The sequence below is a fragment of the Cnephaeus nilssonii genome (genome assembly GCF_951640355.1).
Source record: "Cnephaeus nilssonii genome assembly, chromosome: 13".
In the NCBI taxonomy this organism is placed as follows: Eukaryota; Metazoa; Chordata; class Mammalia; order Chiroptera; family Vespertilionidae; genus Cnephaeus; species Cnephaeus nilssonii.
In genome coordinates, this window is record NC_137084.1 from 40,580,655 (window position 1) to 40,597,916 (window position 17,262).

At 39.0% G+C, this 17,262-nt stretch overlaps 2 protein-coding genes across 2 annotated transcripts; both read left to right on the plus strand.

Annotated features, from left to right (window-relative positions):
• Positions 1 to 4,205: 4,205 nt before the first annotated feature.
• On the plus strand, positions 4,206 to 5,144 carry LOC307109607 (olfactory receptor 51B5; the record flags this gene model as incomplete). Its single annotated transcript, XM_079788424.1, has 1 exon — positions 4,206 to 5,144. One exon carries the CDS (start codon positions 4,206 to 4,208, stop codon positions 5,142 to 5,144), a length of 939 nt encoding a protein of 312 aa, XP_079644550.1.
• Positions 5,145 to 13,825: 8,681 nt separating this feature from the next.
• LOC307109617 (olfactory receptor 51B2-like) lies at positions 13,826 to 14,758 on the plus strand (the record flags this gene model as incomplete). Its single annotated transcript, XM_079788434.1, has 1 exon — positions 13,826 to 14,758. The coding sequence occupies one exon, from the start codon at positions 13,826 to 13,828 to the stop codon at positions 14,756 to 14,758; it is 933 nt and encodes a 310-aa protein (XP_079644560.1).
• Between the last annotated feature and the right edge of the window lie 2,504 nt (positions 14,759 to 17,262).

Consider the following 17,262-nt stretch of genomic DNA (forward strand, 5'->3'; position numbering starts at 1 on the left):
CAAATTTAATTGTGCCCATGGTATGAGGTTGATATCAAGAATCATTTTGTGTCCAGATTAATTTTGTGTCTTAATTTAGCCTACATTCTTTTCTGATCGAGTAAGGACCCTGGAGATTATAACCATGGTCAGATGCACCCTTTCACATAGTTCCAACATCATCTTGTTAGCAGAAACAGTCATAATATCACCAGTGGAATGACAAGCAAGGCAATTTATGCTTTCATATATGGCCAAGCTACCTCAAGACTATGCTCTTGTCATAGGCTGGTCCTCCAGAATCAGGTGCTGAGACCAAATTTTGGGTGAAAGGTATTTATTTGAGGTTAAAACCTTTGAAAAAAAACAAGAAAGCAGAATTTGGCAGAGGAAGAAATCAGATTGAGATACAGGCTGACAAAGCCTCATCCAAGCTACCAGAAAGCTCTGCAACAAGTATACTCAACAGTCTTACCCCATGTTGGGATTGAAATGGCCAGAATATTGAAACCTCTCCTTAGTCACCTAAGACCGGTCATAGGCAGTGTATTTCCTATCAGGGGTGGAGGGAAAACTATAGATGTTATCATGCCTGGCACTAAAGGGATGGGGTGTGATTACCTGAAGTACTGTCCTATAAGTATGTTGACTGCACTTCTAGAAAAAACAAGAAAAATTCTGGCAAGATGAATTCAAGAAGGAATTATGTGGGCTGTAGATTGTGGGTTCATGTATGGTACTGGGGGGGGGGGGCGGACATGCATTTACTATATTGACGCTAGTCCACTTAACTTCCCACTCATCACCTAACTTTGAGATAAACCTAGGAGAAAATAGAATTCAAATGACTTCTTACAAAAATATGTTCAAATATCCTCATGAGAGCAACTGGAAATAATTGACCTATGAAGGAAATGTGGAGAATAAATGGCCGCCCATAGACTACACCAGGGTCTCTGGGGCCATAAAGACAAGTGCTCTGAGTCCTCACACAAAGCTACCACCTGAGGCTCTATTAACTCCATACCTTACTTGGAGAAGATGCTTTAATTCCTTGGGGAAGATTAATTTAGTGTTGCATTTTATTCACAGGAGGGGTTCAGATGTAGAAAATACTGGCACCTCAGCACTGCTGAAAACTTGCAGCTGAATCCCATCTCTACAGGAACGGATAACTTCAAAAATTACATTTGAATATTTGAAAATCGTTAATTTTTGGGGGAAAACAGCTTAGGAAACTCTTCTGGTATGTGACCAGAAAAAAAGTAGGACATGCATTTGCTCTAATTCAACAGTATTGACTGATGAAATTTTTCTCCCAAGTAAGTATATATTTCTCTGACTTCCCCTTTTGAGTAAATGATTTAATCATTCTCTAATTTGCTCAAACTAGAAATCTAGAGTCAATCTCATTTAGTATTTCTCTCTCTTACTTCCAACATATCAGCAAGCCTTGGGACTACCACAAATGTATCCTTTTCTGTTTACATTGTCTTCATCTCCACTGCTGCTCTCCTAGTCAAGTCAGGATCACTCCTCAGGTGAAGTATTGCAATAATTTTCCAACTACTTCCTTTGCTTTTATCTTGCTTGATTATCTGCTCTTTACTTAGCAGTTCAAGTGATAATTTAAAATTGCAAATCAGAATGTCATCATGCTCTCCTCCATTGTGATTTTAAACTCTTTAATATTTTCTCATTACATTTATAGTAAAAACAAAGTTCCTGATGTTATCTATTAGGCCTATGAGAGCACTGCCTGGGTCTCTGACATTACCTATTGCCCTTCTATTATCTGCTCACCAAGCTCCAAACGTACTAATTTTCCCCTCTCAATGAAATGACCCTTTTCTAGGTCTTCATAAGTCCAGCTTTTCTTTGTTATTCATGTTTCAGGTCAAAAGTCAAATCCTCAGAGATGCAGTCCTAGATCATCTAAATTATTATGCTAAACTGTATGCAATACCACCCCAATCAATCTCCATTAAATAGTGTTGTTTTATTTTAAAATTGCACTTATATTTATCTAAATTTTTAAAATTTATATTTTAACTTAATTTATGGCTGATAAATCAGAGACTTTGTCTTATCATTTAATTCCACTGTTTAAAATGTCATGCCTACACAGTGGGTGCTCAAAAATATTGGGAAAAGTAATGTATATATGTGTTATTATATATATATGTGTGTGTGTGTGTGTGTGTGTGTGTGTGTGTGTGTGTGCGCGCGTGCGCGCTTTTAGGTATATAAGTACATATATATGCATAATGGACATGTACACTGAGTGGCCAGATTATTATGACCACCCCATCAGTACTTCGTTGGGCCAACTTTGCCTTCAATACTGCGGGACTCCACGAGATGTTGAAAGGTGATGCGAGGAATCTGACATCATGCCTGATGAATAGCACTGTCCAGTTCTGTGAAATTTGATGGTTGTGGAACTAGCTGCCTGATGGCTCTTTTAACTTCGTCCCACAGATGCTCAATTGGATTGAGATCTGTTGATTGCGGGGGCCACCTAAGCAAGGTAAAGTCTCCCTCATGTTCTTGAAACCACTCCTGCACAATGCGAGCACCGTGGCATGGCGCATTGTCTTGTTGGAAGAAGCCATCTCCATTGGGATATGCCATCAATGTGATAGGATGAACTTGATCAGCAACGATACTTCGGTATGTTGTGCTACTCAGACGTTGTTCCACATGAATTAAAGGGCCCAAATCATGCCAGGAAAACATGCCCCAAACCATAACACTGCCCCATCAGCTTGAAGGGTTGTACTCATGCATGTGGGGTGCATGCTTTCATGCTGTTTCCGTGAAATTCTCACTCTGCCATCTGCATGATGCAACTGGAAATGTAATTCATTGGACCACATGACTTTTTTCCAATGCTTGACTGTCCAATCCTTGTGTTCCTGTGCGAATTGGAGATATTTTATCTTGGTAACTGCAGACAGCAAAGGTGTTCAAACAGGCCTTCGCTTCCATATCCCATACAATGCAGTGTACAGCTAATTTGCCTACAAACGTCAGGTGGTCATAATAATCTGGCCACTCAGTGTATATGTAGTATGTGTATATGTAATATCATATGTTAGATACTTTGCTAGGTGTTGAGCAAGGCAAATAAAATGTGGTTTCTACATGAAAGGAGCTCATAACCTAGTGGCAGAAGAGATATTAAACCTTATTAAATTATTTCCTCCACTAACAGACAACTTTCTGCTAGTAGCAACAGAGCTCTCATTTAGTATTGGATAGGACAGATTCAGAAACCTATGGCTGGATATAAAAGGAAGGACATCAGGATGATGGTTGCTTAAATACAAATGGAGAAATATAAAGGAAGAAATCAGGTTCTGGGGATATACTGTAGTGGACCACAGAAAAAATAATGGGGGAAAGAAAAAGAAACTCTAGAAATAAGAAAAGATAAATTTTTCAAATTGAAGGAGAAACTCTATTATGAGTGTTATCCTTGTCTAAATGACCTAATCATTTATTTCAGCTCAAGTGTCTATGACCACCTAACTTCCAATTACTCTGGGCTATTGTAATAAGGACTAAGTAGTTCTGCCATGTCCAGGAAAAAGCTAACAAAGATAATGTAAACATTTTTGTTTTTTCTTTCCATCACTAATCTATGGAATTGGAAAGCAAAGTATCTCTTTTTCATATATATCTTCTCCTTAACAAAAGTGCTAGTGACACAGCTTATTTTCCCACACTTTTTCTCAGAGAATCCTGGATCTTTTGTTGAGAATCCAGAGGAATCATGCATATGCAGGATAATGTGGGTTAGGAATCACTACTGTGAACTCAATTATAGCTTTGGGTAGTAGAATGGAGTAAGGTAATTGTTTGGTTCCTTGAAATCCCTCATGTATGAATTCTTCTGTGAAGTCTGCATAGTTGATGGGAATGGTTTCTAAGTTGTAGCATCAAAATTTCCTGGGGAGCTTGTTAAAATTCAGATAATCCTATAAAACTCTAAGAATGTGAGTAGGTATGAGATGGTCCCTGGAATATGCAGTTAAGGACACAAAAGATACAGGTTGTCCTAAGAATATGTTTTGAAAAACAATGGCTTATATCGATGTTATTATTACTTTTAGGTAAGAATTCTGTGACGATATATTTGGAGTGTTACCTTGACCACAGCTACATTTCTGTGGTAATAACTGAGGAGAAAAAAAAGAACATTTCTTCTGGATAAACCTAACATGTGGCCCAACAGCAGCTTCAGTTCCTTCCTGTTGACTGGTTTTCCAGGCTTGGAGGCAGCTCACCACTGGATTTCTATACCCTTCTTTTTTGTCTACATCTCTGTCCTTTTTGGCAATGGCACCCTCCTCCTTCTCATTAAGGAAGATCACAATCTTCATGAGCCTATGTACTATTTCCTGGCCATGTTGGCAGCCACAGACCTGGGGCTGACCTTAACCACAATGCCCACGGTGATGGGAGTCCTCTGGTTGGACCATAGGGAGATTGGAAATGTAGCCTGTTTTTCTCAAGCCTACTTTATACATTCACTTTCTTTTGTAGAGTCTGGTGTTTTGCTGGCTATGGCCTATGATCGTTTTATTGCCATTTGCAACCCCCTTAGATATACCTCTATACTCACTAATACTCGAGTAGTGAAAATTGGGCTGGTAGTTCTGACGAGGGGATTTGTATCTGTTGTTCCCCCAATTTTACCCCTCTATTTTTTTCCGTATTGCCATTCCCATGTCCTTTCCCATGCATTCTGCCTTCATCAGGATGTCATCAAACTGGCCTGTGCTGATACCACCTTCAATCGGCTGTATCCAGTTGTGCTTGTAGTCCTTATATTTGTACTGGATTCTTTGATTATCCTCATCTCCTATGTGTTGATACTCAAGAGTGTCCTGAGCATTGCCTCCAGAGATGAGCGGGCCAAGGCCCTAAACACCTGTGTCTCCCACATCTGCTGTGTCCTGGTTTTCTATATCACAGTGATTGGATTGTCTCTAATTCATCGGTTTGGGAAGGAGGTTCCACATATTGTCCACCTCATTATGAGCTATGTCTATTTTCTGTTTCCTCCATTAATGAATCCTATAATCTATAGTGTCAAAACCAAGCAGATCCAGAGTGGTGTTCTTCACCTTTTCACTACCCATAAAGTTAGAACCTGATCTCTGACCATCACAGCCCTTCATTTGAGAACTCTGGCTTATGACATGGGAGCAAAGAAGTTTCATATCAACCACCCATGATCATATTCCTTGATAAAATAATTATCAAATTAGAGCTACAAATTATTCTAAGGTAGCTCAGGTCTTAGACCTAATGTAGTTTGTACAATATAAAAAATCTGTATACTAAATATCTCTGACACTCAATTCTTATAATAATACTAATTTAGGTGTTTACAGTTGTGTCTATAATGTAACTATCATGTATTTATTTAGAATTAGAAAGGTAGCAGGTTGGGACAGAGTTATAAAATTGTGAGTTGGTTTGGGTGAAATAGAGTAAATTTTTGTATATTTATACCCAATTAAATCTCAAACTCCCACAAATTCCCGCACAGATATCCATACAAACTATGGGGACCTATATGCTTGGTCACTGAAGCCCTGAAGTTCCCTGAAAAAAAAAAAAAAAGAATTCTTTCTTAAATAGTGTTGTAATTGTCATATCAACTACCTGATTGGTTCCTTCCTCCTCCATCAAGTGATAAAAGAAACAATGAATAAATGAGAAGAAATACACCTAGTCCTTGTACCTTCTATCTTTGTCCTCATTACAACCCTACTATGCCAATCTTTAGCTAGGATGTTGGTACCATCTCCAGAACACTCACCAGAGACTAACTAGTCGGTTTGAGTAGAAGAGGCAATTTCTTCTTTCTCCTTTTGCTATGAATAAGGTCTAAGGGACTGAAGGAATAGGTTTTCATATCTTTTGGGGAAAATAGTCACTTTATAGATGTATCCTGACTTTATTTTATAAAGTGTGTATGTCCCAAGGAATAAAATATTATTTTTATTTGAACAAAATTTTATGATGAGTTAGCAAGGGACCTGTGACCCAAGTTAAAATATCCTTAAAAAGTGTAGTTTATATCTTTATTACTAAATCAGAGCAGGAAGAGAACCAAGTGAGCCAGGAAATGGAACTAGATAGAAGATATTATTGACATCATTGGTCTTTTGTCCAGATCGCTTTGCAAAACTGTACACCTACCCCTTGCTCCTGTAATTGTTGGCTTCTCATTATCCACATTACAACTTTCTTCAAGTTATTTACTCTCAACCCAGTTAGAATTGCCTCACCAAGATTATGGCCCCTGTGGCCAAGGAAGAAGGCTGTGGATATATACTGACCATCTTGCCTTCTGAAGTTCAACTCCAGATTGGAGTTTGTATGCCCTTACTTATCTCCTTCCCTGTATCCTCTGCTTTACATCATTTCCTGTCTCCTGAAGGCATTCATTAATAAATTGCATGCATCTAAATTCCTGTCTCAGGCTTTGCTTATAGGGAGTGCAACATAAGAAACCTACAACTCTCATTTTTTCCCCATTTCATCAATAAATGTAACTGAAAAGACCAAGGTTATAAAAAGAGAATAACTATGATTTTGCTCATTTTAATCCATTTACCCTCTATGATATCCAAGTAACACTGTCTGAATATCACATGTTAAATATGACTATGAGTGTGATGGTAAATTATGTCCTGTTTTCAATTATCTATAAGTCTTACTGTGGTAAAATGCCAGGTATTATTAGCAATCATTTTGCAACAGTGTCTCCCAAGAAAAACTACAAATAGGTTTTGTATATATAAGCAGGGAAGATTTCAGAGTGGTCCACTAGGCCAACATACCAACACATCAGTGAATCTCCTTCATGTAGAACAATCTGTGAAGTCTGTAATTTAGCGTATAATCATTGAAGACAAAAACATAAGCCCAAACAAAAACTTGCATGGATAAGTGATTAATAAATTCACTGGTGGCCTATTGATTTAAATAAACAGCATTTAGTACAGGAGATCTAGTGTATATAAGAATTTATACTAGGAAAAAGTTTTTCAGTATCAGTGTCTCTCTTCTAATATAGCATGGATTTAAAAATATAATTTCCATAAGGATATTAAGTTTGAGTTAGGAAATAAAATCCTGAGTGTGCATTCCTGTGAATTAAAAAAAAATCTTTAAAAAGATCAGAGAGTGAGAAATATTAGAGATACACTGAAAATCCAATATATCACCTAACAAGTCAGCAGGTTATTTCTCCTCCAAATACAAAATGAATTCATGCTAGGTGAAGGGCAGATGAGTTTCATTCAGTTAATTAACAAATAATTGTTGGGTTCCTTCTTAGGAGTACAAACTTTTATAGAGTAAATTAAAGGTGATGTCTTTAATGATACTTATTAAACACTAGAGGCCTGGTGCATGAAATTCATGCATGGGTGTGTGTGTGTGTGTCTCTCAGCCTAGCCTGCACCCTCTCCAATCTGGGATCCCTCGAGGGATGTCCAAATGCCTGTTTAGCCCCGATCCATTGCCGATTGGGCTAAAATGGGCAGTTGGACATCCCTTTCACAATCCAGGACTGCTGGCTCCCAACTACTTGCCTGCCTGCCTTCCTGATTGCCCCTAACCACTTTTGCCTGCCAGCCTGATCACCCCCTAACCACTCCCCTGCCATCCTGATTGATGCCTAACAGCTCCCCAGCCAGCCCAATTGCCCCTAACTGCCCTCCCCTGCAGGCCTGGTCACCCCTAACTGCTCTCCCCTGCAGGCCTGGTCCCCCCCAACTGCCTTCCCCTGCAGGCCTGGTTTCCCCCAACTGCCCTCCCCTGCCAGCTATCTTGTGGCAGCCATCTTGTGTCCAAATGCCGTGGCAATCTTTGACCACATGGAGGTGGCCATCTTGTGTGTTGGAGTGATGGTCAATTTACATATTACTCTTTTATTTATAGGATTATGAGTATTAAATTAGATTAGAAATATTTAAATGGCCAGGGATTTCTCTATGCAATTATAGAATGTAAATCAATTTTTATTTTGTAGCCTAAATCCTCAGACAGGATCATTATTATGAACTAGAGGCACCGTGCATGAAATTCATGCACAGGGGGGGAGGGTGTCCCTCAGCCCAGCCTGCACCCTCCCAATCTGGGATCCCTCTCCCAATCCAGTACTGCTGGCTGCAAACCATTCGCCTGCCTGCCTGCCTGATTGCCCCTAATCCCTTTTGCCTGCCAGCACAATCACCCCTAACCACTCCCCTGCCAGCCTGATCGATACCTAACTGCTCCCCAGCTGGCCAAATTGCCCCTAACTGCCCTCCTCTGCAGGCCTAGTCACCCCCAACTGTCCTCCCTTGTGGGCCCGGTCACCCCTAACTGCCGTCCCTTCCAGACTGGTTGCCCCTAAATGCCCTTCCCTGCCAGCCTGGTTGCCCCCAACTGTCCTCCCCTGCCGGCCATCTTATGGTGGCCATCTTGTGTCCACATGGGGGCAACCATCTTTGACCATATGGGGGTGGCCATTTTGTGTGTTGGAGTGACAGTCAATTTGCATATTACATCTTTATTATATAGGATAAGCTCATGCACAAAATTCATTTAGATAGGATATTTATGAGTTTATGTCCTTAGACACTAATATGTGTCACCAAGGTGAAAGGTAGCAGTGGCAGTGAATAGTGAAGAATCCATTCACGGGAATAAATTAAATTATTTCATCTGCTTAGGCTAATGTGCAATGCTGAAGGCTGACATAACAAAATCAAACTCCATAAAAAAGGAGGTTGTAAAATGTCAACATAGGCTTACTCCACAAATTGCAAGTTATCTAAGGTAAAGACTTCCCTGAGTCATTAGTGAAGGTATTTAGATACCTGATTGTTACCTTCATCTATGTCATAAGTAATATGAAACAGGAATGGGACCTAAGCTCTGTGGCACCACAGCCAGATCCAGAGCTAAGGAATGGTAAGTCCTGGAGAAAATATTTTAACTCAAAAAGGTAAGATATCTCCACTAATAAAAGAGAAACATGCAAGTTGACTGTCACTTCACGATGCCCACCACCCAATCAGGAGTGAGTATGCAAATTAACCTGACAAAGATGCAGGCAGCCCCACCCCACAGCCGCTCCAGGCCTCTGGGCAGCACGCATGCAGGCACAAAGCAGCCAGGTTGGGCGGGATGCCTGCTATGAGGGGCAGGGCGGAGGGTAGAGGGAGCTACAGGAGCAGTGCTCAGGCTGGAGCGAAGACTGAAAGCTCCGGCTGAGAGAAGACTGAAGGCGGTAGCCAGAGTGAAGGCCTGGGTCCCAGGTTGCAGAGGAAAACCAGTGTTGGCAGCCAGGGTAAGGAAGTCCTATTGCATGAATCTTCGTGCAATGGGCCTCTAGTTTAAAATAATGTGACTACTTGGATAACTTTAAAACATATTGTCTCATTAAAATTGAGCTCTGTGGCCCAAAATGAAATGGGCATTAACTGATGACTCTGGTCAGGAAACACTACATCAAAGGCTTTGAGAAGTCCTTCTAAATCTGAGAGGTTATGCTGCAGTGATTCTGTATTTTACAGGCAGTGCAGCAGGAAATATGAAGGAAATGAAAATGTTTTTGGGAACATGCATGACAGAGATGTTCATGAATAGTTGCTTAACAAAGATACTCACCACTAGTGCTTTTCTCACTTCCTCCCAGGCCCCCAAACCTGGTGGTTTTGAGCTGAGTTTATTTGCTCTAGGATTTAGGAATAACAAAGTCAAATGTAGTTTTGATGGTATCTTCTCTTCTTGAGGTGGGAATATGAAGGGACCAAGATGAACTGACAGCAAAACTTCCATCTCTTAAATGAAACTACAATTTTGTTTTCTGTTTGCAATGAAATGTGGGAACATAGGACACAGCTCTGGGGGCCCAACTCTTTCTCCCAAAGAGGCCAGGAAAATATATCCTAGAAGCCTAATTATCTACAGCTGCAGGGACCCTGGGGAACCATTTTTCTATACAGATAACTTCGCCAATTAATAATGTTAGCAGTCTTCAAAAGTAACATTTGCGCCACGTTCTACATCAAGATCCGGCAATTACTTCTCCCATTAATTCCTGGTGCCCCAGGTAAGGCTCTGGTTGTCATGGAAGAACGGAATGGAGATAATAGAAAGGAAATAAAGATAACAGCTCTTCTTGGACTGCTCTTCCTTCATGTAGGTGTTGAAAGAAGGTAAATAGAAAACCGAGGAAAGCTATTATTTGTCTATATGGATCTGTCCAGTGAAATGCCCAAAGCTACCAAGAATATTTTTCCTACAACAGACATATTTTTTGGAAGAGGCAAGAAGCAGAAGAGAGACTGATGTTGAGAGTGAATGTGCAGAGCAGGGTCATCATGACACATATAGGACTGACTATGCTGCAGCTGCATCTTCTCTTCCTCTAGGTTTTGTTCTCTGTTTTCAGTGTTCTTTCTCTCATATCTTTCTATGTGACATTTCTGCTAACTTTTTCCTCTTCTGTGTCTTTTGCCTTCAGTAATTTGACTAATTCTCAGTTATAGAACAAAATAATTTCTATCCTTAAGAGTTGCTGTTCCATTAAAGATTAGAAATAAACATTGTATAAGAACTCCAGTGGGTGAGACCAAGTCAGAACTGATCAATCAATCATGTCCACAAATGGGGGGAAATTAAAGTCTGGAGGGCCTGATAGTAGCACACATACAGGTAGTTGGTAAGTTATTGGTAACTCTTATTTGGACATTTGTGAAAAGACAGTGTATGGATTAGACAGCTTACACATTAGCCAATTATGGTATCAGTATTATTTGGAAGTCAATGTCATTACATAAATCATTTTAGCCAGCAGCATACCCGGTAGGCAGTGCAGCCTGTTAATAATAATATCATTAAAATTTTATAAATAATGTCATGATCAGCAAACCAAAGTCTGTCATTTCTTCCAGGAGAATTGATGTTTAATATAGCAGTTAGTAATATAAACAATGCTAGTATTGGATTGGGAGTGCACCCATGTTTTAAATATGTTTTTATTGATTTTTTTTTGAGAGAGAGAGAGAGAGAGAGAGAGAGAGAGAGAGAGAGAGAGAGAGAGATTTGTGAGAGAATGTGAGAAAGAAGCATCAGTTGCTTCCCATATGTGCCCTGCTGGGGATTGAACCCGAAACCCAGGTAGGTATGTGCCCTGTGTCCTATCCTGGAATTGAACTGGCCACCTTTCAGTGCACAGGACAACACTCAACCAATTGAGTCACACAGGCCAAGGAAGTACACCTATGTTTTAATTAGAATGAGTTAATTAGAGACACTATGTCTGAAGGACTGATAGTAGAAATGTGAAAGACAAAATATTTGTGCTAAATTTTGTGCTGAAGCCTGGGTGATATAGGAAAGACAGCTGGAACTTAATTGAAGAGGGGCAAAGTGAAGGAAAAGATTGTAATAAAACCAAGAAGAGTGTAATGGATACAAAAAGGAAGAAGCCGGAGAATGATAGGATGGAGTAGACGTCCAGCTGAAACTTAGAAGGTGCATGATCAAAACAGACAGAAATCATCAGAGGCACCCTGCCAGGGTCACCCAAAATTAGATGAACTATGCATATGAATGAAAAACAAATGTGTATGTTGTATAGGGCTTTTCCATGTGGCAATAGCTAATTGACATAATAATTAACTTAAACTAAGTATTGCTTTTTACTAATAGGTAAGATACAAATAATAGCAATCCTTACTGCCTTAGTTTTCTATTGTTTGAATGAATTGCCCCAAACTGTGCTGTTAAATCAATATTTATTTATAATAGCACAGTTCTGTAGGTCAGAAGTTTAGCAGGCTTGACTGGTTTCTCTGCATAGGGAATCTTAAGGACAAAATCAAAGTTGTGTTGAACTCTTATTTGAAGGGTCTAGAGAAGAATCCATTTCCTAACTCATTCATATTGTTGGCAGAATTCAGTTTCTTGTGGCAATAAAAGTCTCAGGTCCCTGCCTTTTCTAGAATGTCATAGAATATTGGAATCATACAATATAGAGTGTTTTCACATTGGCTTCTTTTACTTAGTAAGATGAACAAAAGTTTACTTCATGCTTTTTTATGGCTTGATAATTTAGTTCCTTTTATCACTGAATAATATTCCATTGTTTGGAGTACCACAGTTAATTTATCCAGTGATCTAATGAAGGACATCTTGTTTGCTTCCAAGGCTTTTTGTTTTGTTTGTTTTTTTTGTTTTTTTAAATCTTTGTTGTTGAGAGAAGTACATATGTCCCCTTTTTCCCCCCATTGACCCCTTCTAGCTTACCCCCAACCCCCATCCCAGGCCTTCACCACCCTATTGTCTGTGTCCATGGGTTATGCATATATACATACAAGTTTTTTGTTGGTTTCTTCCCACCCACCCACTCCCACCTTCCCTTTTAGAATATGTGTAAACATAAATTTTTAACGCTTTTGGGTAGATACCAAGAAGTGCAATGATTACATTTTATATAAGAGTAGGTTTAGTTTTGTATGTAGCCACCAAACTGTCTTCCAAATGACTGTATCATTTTGCATTCCTACCAGCAATGGATGAGAATTTCTGTTGCTCCATATCCTTGCCAATATTTGGTGGTTGTCAATATACAGGATTATGGCCACTTTACTAAGTGTGTAAATATCTGCTTTTTTTTTTTTTACCACTATATGCCCTGCATTGAGCACAAAACTATGAGGTTTAAAGAATCAAGAAATATCAGGTGACTGAGTAATATAGACAAATCTAATTGTCTTTATTGAAACATTAAGAATTGGAGGGGGGGAAAAAGAGTCATTTTCAAGTTTTTACATTCTATCTTCTGGAGCCAAATGCAATACTTCCTTGAAGCAGAAAGTTGTAAAACTTTATAAAATTTAATAATATAAAAATCCCATGAAGTCAGATAATATCTGAAAAGACTTCAGGCACCCTTCTTTGAGGGTCCCTAAATGGGGTGGTTCTATAGATTTGCTTAATAATTTAGCCACATAGAATATTGTAATGTGAGATTCAATTCAAGTAAAGATTGCATGACCCAAAGAAAGTTGTTTTTGTTTCTCACAAGATCATGATGTTTGTGCCCTTAATGTTCATTTTTGTAGTTACCATCAATTCCTATTTATTAAATCAATGAATGCATAATATGAATGAATGGTGAATCCAAAATGAAACTACCAAATTCTTTCCTATAATGTAAAACATGCTTACAATAGAGATGAGAATAATCTAGAAGACAGAACTAGAATTGGACAAAGGACCTTGGGTTTCAGTTGAGAGTAGGTCAGACATTTGGATAAGCATTAAGTGAAGATTTTGACCCAGATAATAAAGGGTTAGAAAATACTGGAATTAGAGAACTGGAATGAGAAATTTATGAAAGTGGGATACAAGGTTAGCACAATTCTATACAAAGACTGTGATTTCTTATTTTTAAATGATATGAAAAAATAATTTTATAGTCTAAAGGTGTCCTCTCCAATACTGTAGCCTATGCTTAACTTGAATTAGGATTTTTTGTAATTGTAAACTAAATACTGGATTTTGAAGCATTAGTACAATAAAATGTAAAATATTTTATCCATGATTTTTATACTGCTTACATTTGAAATAGTATTTTGAATATAGTGGATTAAGTAAAATACATTATTGAAATTATTTGTCACTCTTCCTTTTTAAAAACCTTAATATGCCTATTAGAAAATTTAAAATCACATATGTAGCTTAAATGATATTTCTACTGGACAAGGCTAATTTAGAGATACTTTATTTTTATTTGTTTGTTTCAATGCAGGAGTCCACCATGTGGTCCAACACTAGTGCTGCTCCTTTCCTACTGACTGGCTTCCCAGGTCTGGAGACATTTCATCCTTGGATTTCCATTGCCTTCTTTGTCATCTATATCTCCATCCTCCTCGGCAATGGCACTCTCCTCTTCCTTATCAGAGAAGACCACATTCTTCATGAGCCTATGTACTACTTTTTGGCTATACTGGCAGCCTCAGATCTAGGAGTGACTTTGACAACAATGCCCACTGTGCTTGGTGTTCTGTGGCTGGATCACAGGGAGATTAGCCATGGGGCCTGCTATTTCCAAGCCTATCTAATCCATTCACTCTCAATTGTGGAGTCTGGAGTCTTGCTTGTTATGGCCTATGATCGTTTTATTGCCATCTGCAATCCCTTAAGATACACCTCAATTCTCACCAATGCTAAGGTGGTGAAGATAGGTCTAGGGGTTCTAATGAGAGGATTTATACTTATTGTGCCCATAATCATCACCCTTTCTGAATTCCCCTACTGTAGGTCCCATGTCCTCTCCCATGCCTTCTGCTTACACCAAGATGTGATCAAATTGGCCTGTGCTGACATTACTTTCAATAGACTTTATCCTATAGCCTTGGTCTCATTAACTGGCTTCTTGGACTCTATGCTTATCCTTATCTCTTATATCCTAATCCTTAAGACTGTTATGGGCATTGCTTCAGGTAAGGAGCAGACAAAAGCTCTAAACACCTGTGTTTCTCATATTAGCTGTGTACTGGTTTTTTATGTCACTGTGACTGGGCTGACCCTCATTCATCGATTTGGGAAATATGTGCCACATATAGTTCATATCATCATGAGTTATGTCTACTTTCTCTTCCCCCCATTTATGAATCCAATAATCTATAGTATTAAGACCAAGCAGATCCAGAATGGTATCAATCGTCTTCTCTCTTTCCATAGAACTTGAGCTTGATTTACTTACTTAGGGTGTTGTTCTCCCCATTGAAAGATAAGTTTCGCAGCAGAATGAACTATATGATACCAATGTGTCTTAGAATCAAAGGGATTGGGATTCCTGTCATTTAAAAGACAAAGAGCCTCTTATTCTCAGCTCCTTACCCCATCACATCACTAATGACATTGGCTTCAGTTCTGTTGCACTGCTTGATAGATTAGTTTGCTATTTTCTTTTATTTTCTATTCTGGAAAAAAGCATTACTATTAATGGTTTTGAGGTCAATGACACTTGAAATGATTGCAGGGTCTACACAAAGAAAGGAGGATGAGATAACTTGATAGAGTTCTGTGTGGAAAAAACAGTTTAGATATTTTCTCTATGTCTTGGTTTTAGAAATCCCCCTTGGTACTGCATGGCATTACAGAAGATCAGAAATAGATGAGAGTAAGGTATTCAGACCAAGAGAGGTCTTGCTGTTATAATAACCAGAAGCCAAACAAGAAGGATTTCAGCAGACCAACATGGTTAGCAGCCCACAAAGAATTGTGAGAAGACCTTTAGTTGATACTATCTGATGTCTTCCAACTAATGAGCTGAGAACTCCAAATTGCCTATCCTATATAATAAAAGGCCAGGAACCATAAGTGTAACAACCAGAACAACCGCTCAACCAGTCACCATGAGGTGCACTGAACACCTCTCAGTCCCCTTACCACCCCCACACCCCGCGCATGAGTGGTGGCAGGTGGGGTGGTGAGCGGCGAGCTGCGAGTGGCGAGTGGTGGTGGGTGGGTCACATGATTCGTGCTCTAGGCCTCTAGTAATAAGATAAAGTTCCATTTTTTGCACACCTAAGATTTTGTTTTGTGTTTTTCAATTCATAACTTCTACATATGAAAAGAGGTGCAAATAATGGAAGCATTCTAATAGTAACATCTTTTTTTTTTCTGGAATGAGAGGTTGGTAATAAACTGCGTTCAAGAAATATTCTTATTTTATAGTTTTGAAACACAAAGTTAATGTAGGGCCTTCAATGCATTTTATTCTTTGTAGAAGTCAACATGATGAACATATGTACATTAGCAGTATATGAAGAAAGGCTATGTGTTATTATTTCATCAAGAGATAAGAAGGCTTAGAAAGAATTTTGCACATTAAGCAAAATTATAGGAAACTAGAGGCCCGTTGCACGATATTTGTGCAAGAATAGGCCTTCCTTCCCCTAGCTTCATTCCCAGCCACCCGGGAGCTGGCAAGTCCCCGCTCCCGGCAAGTCCTCGCTTCTGTCTGGAGCAATGCTCCTGTAGCTCCTTCCACTGCCCCACCCCCTCATAGCAGGCGTCCTGCCCCTCCCGGCCGCTTCGTGTCTGCATATGCAAATTCACCATCTTTGTTGGGTTAATTTGCATACTCACTTTGATTAGCTGTGGGCGTAGCAGAGGTATGGTCAATTTACATGTTTGTCTATTATTAGGTAAGATATGTTGGCAAATGAAATGCCAATGTATTCAATCAATAATTAGCCCATGGAGTTTTTTTAATTTGAAAAGATGCATGTCTCTGGGAAGTTTTTCCTAATCCCAAAAATATTTTTTATGTGCTCCCCTTAGCATGCTACCATCTGTGCAATAATAACAGTGCTATGAAAACTTATGATATTTTCTTTCTAATACCCATTATTGTGTTATATTCTGTGAAAAAAAAGACCACGTTGCTCACTGTGAACCTGGCACAAACTCATCAATTATGTTAAAATAAAATAATTTTAAGAGAAAAATTGACTGTTATGCACATGGCTACTAAGGAATTTATTGATGTTCTTCTGTATCAGAAGTTATTTTCTCCCAAAGAAGCAGAAAAAACAAAAATTCAATTGGAATTCATAAGTTCTAGGATCAAAGATGGTACAAGTGTCCCTGGGATAAACTAAATCATGTTTGGCATTTGAAGGACATAAGGAAAAGGACATTCATTGATTTCTTAAATTCCAATACCTAGGCTTCTGGGTGTAGGGAAGATGTCACATAACCAAGTCCTGGCGTTTCTTCTCACATCTTTTGGGAAACACTTTGTTTAGAGAGAAGAGAGAAGGTAGAGAAATAAAAAAATCTCTTGAGTGGCTATAAAGATGTAACTCTGGGGAGGTGATTTCTATACACATAGCTTGCTAATAAGACCTCTTGAGGAGGCTACACAAGGAAATCATCTGGACTGAGTCTTCAAATAGTTCAGCAATGGGTACATGTTCCAATAACAAGACCCGAATTGATGAATGTGAGGGACAGAATATGAATTCACTCCTTTCCCCTCTAATGTTAGATGCAATCAAGGAAAACAATTTTAAAAGTTTTTCCAGAGGTTTGCATAGAGCGAAGATCCCAGTTGATGTGGGCAACACTATAGCCCATATTTTTTTTCTTTCTTTCCAATAAGTGTATTAAAGAAGCTGTGTTGGATTTAGACTTTCTGATCTGGACCCTTAGATGGGAAGTAGGATAACTGTGAATGCCCTA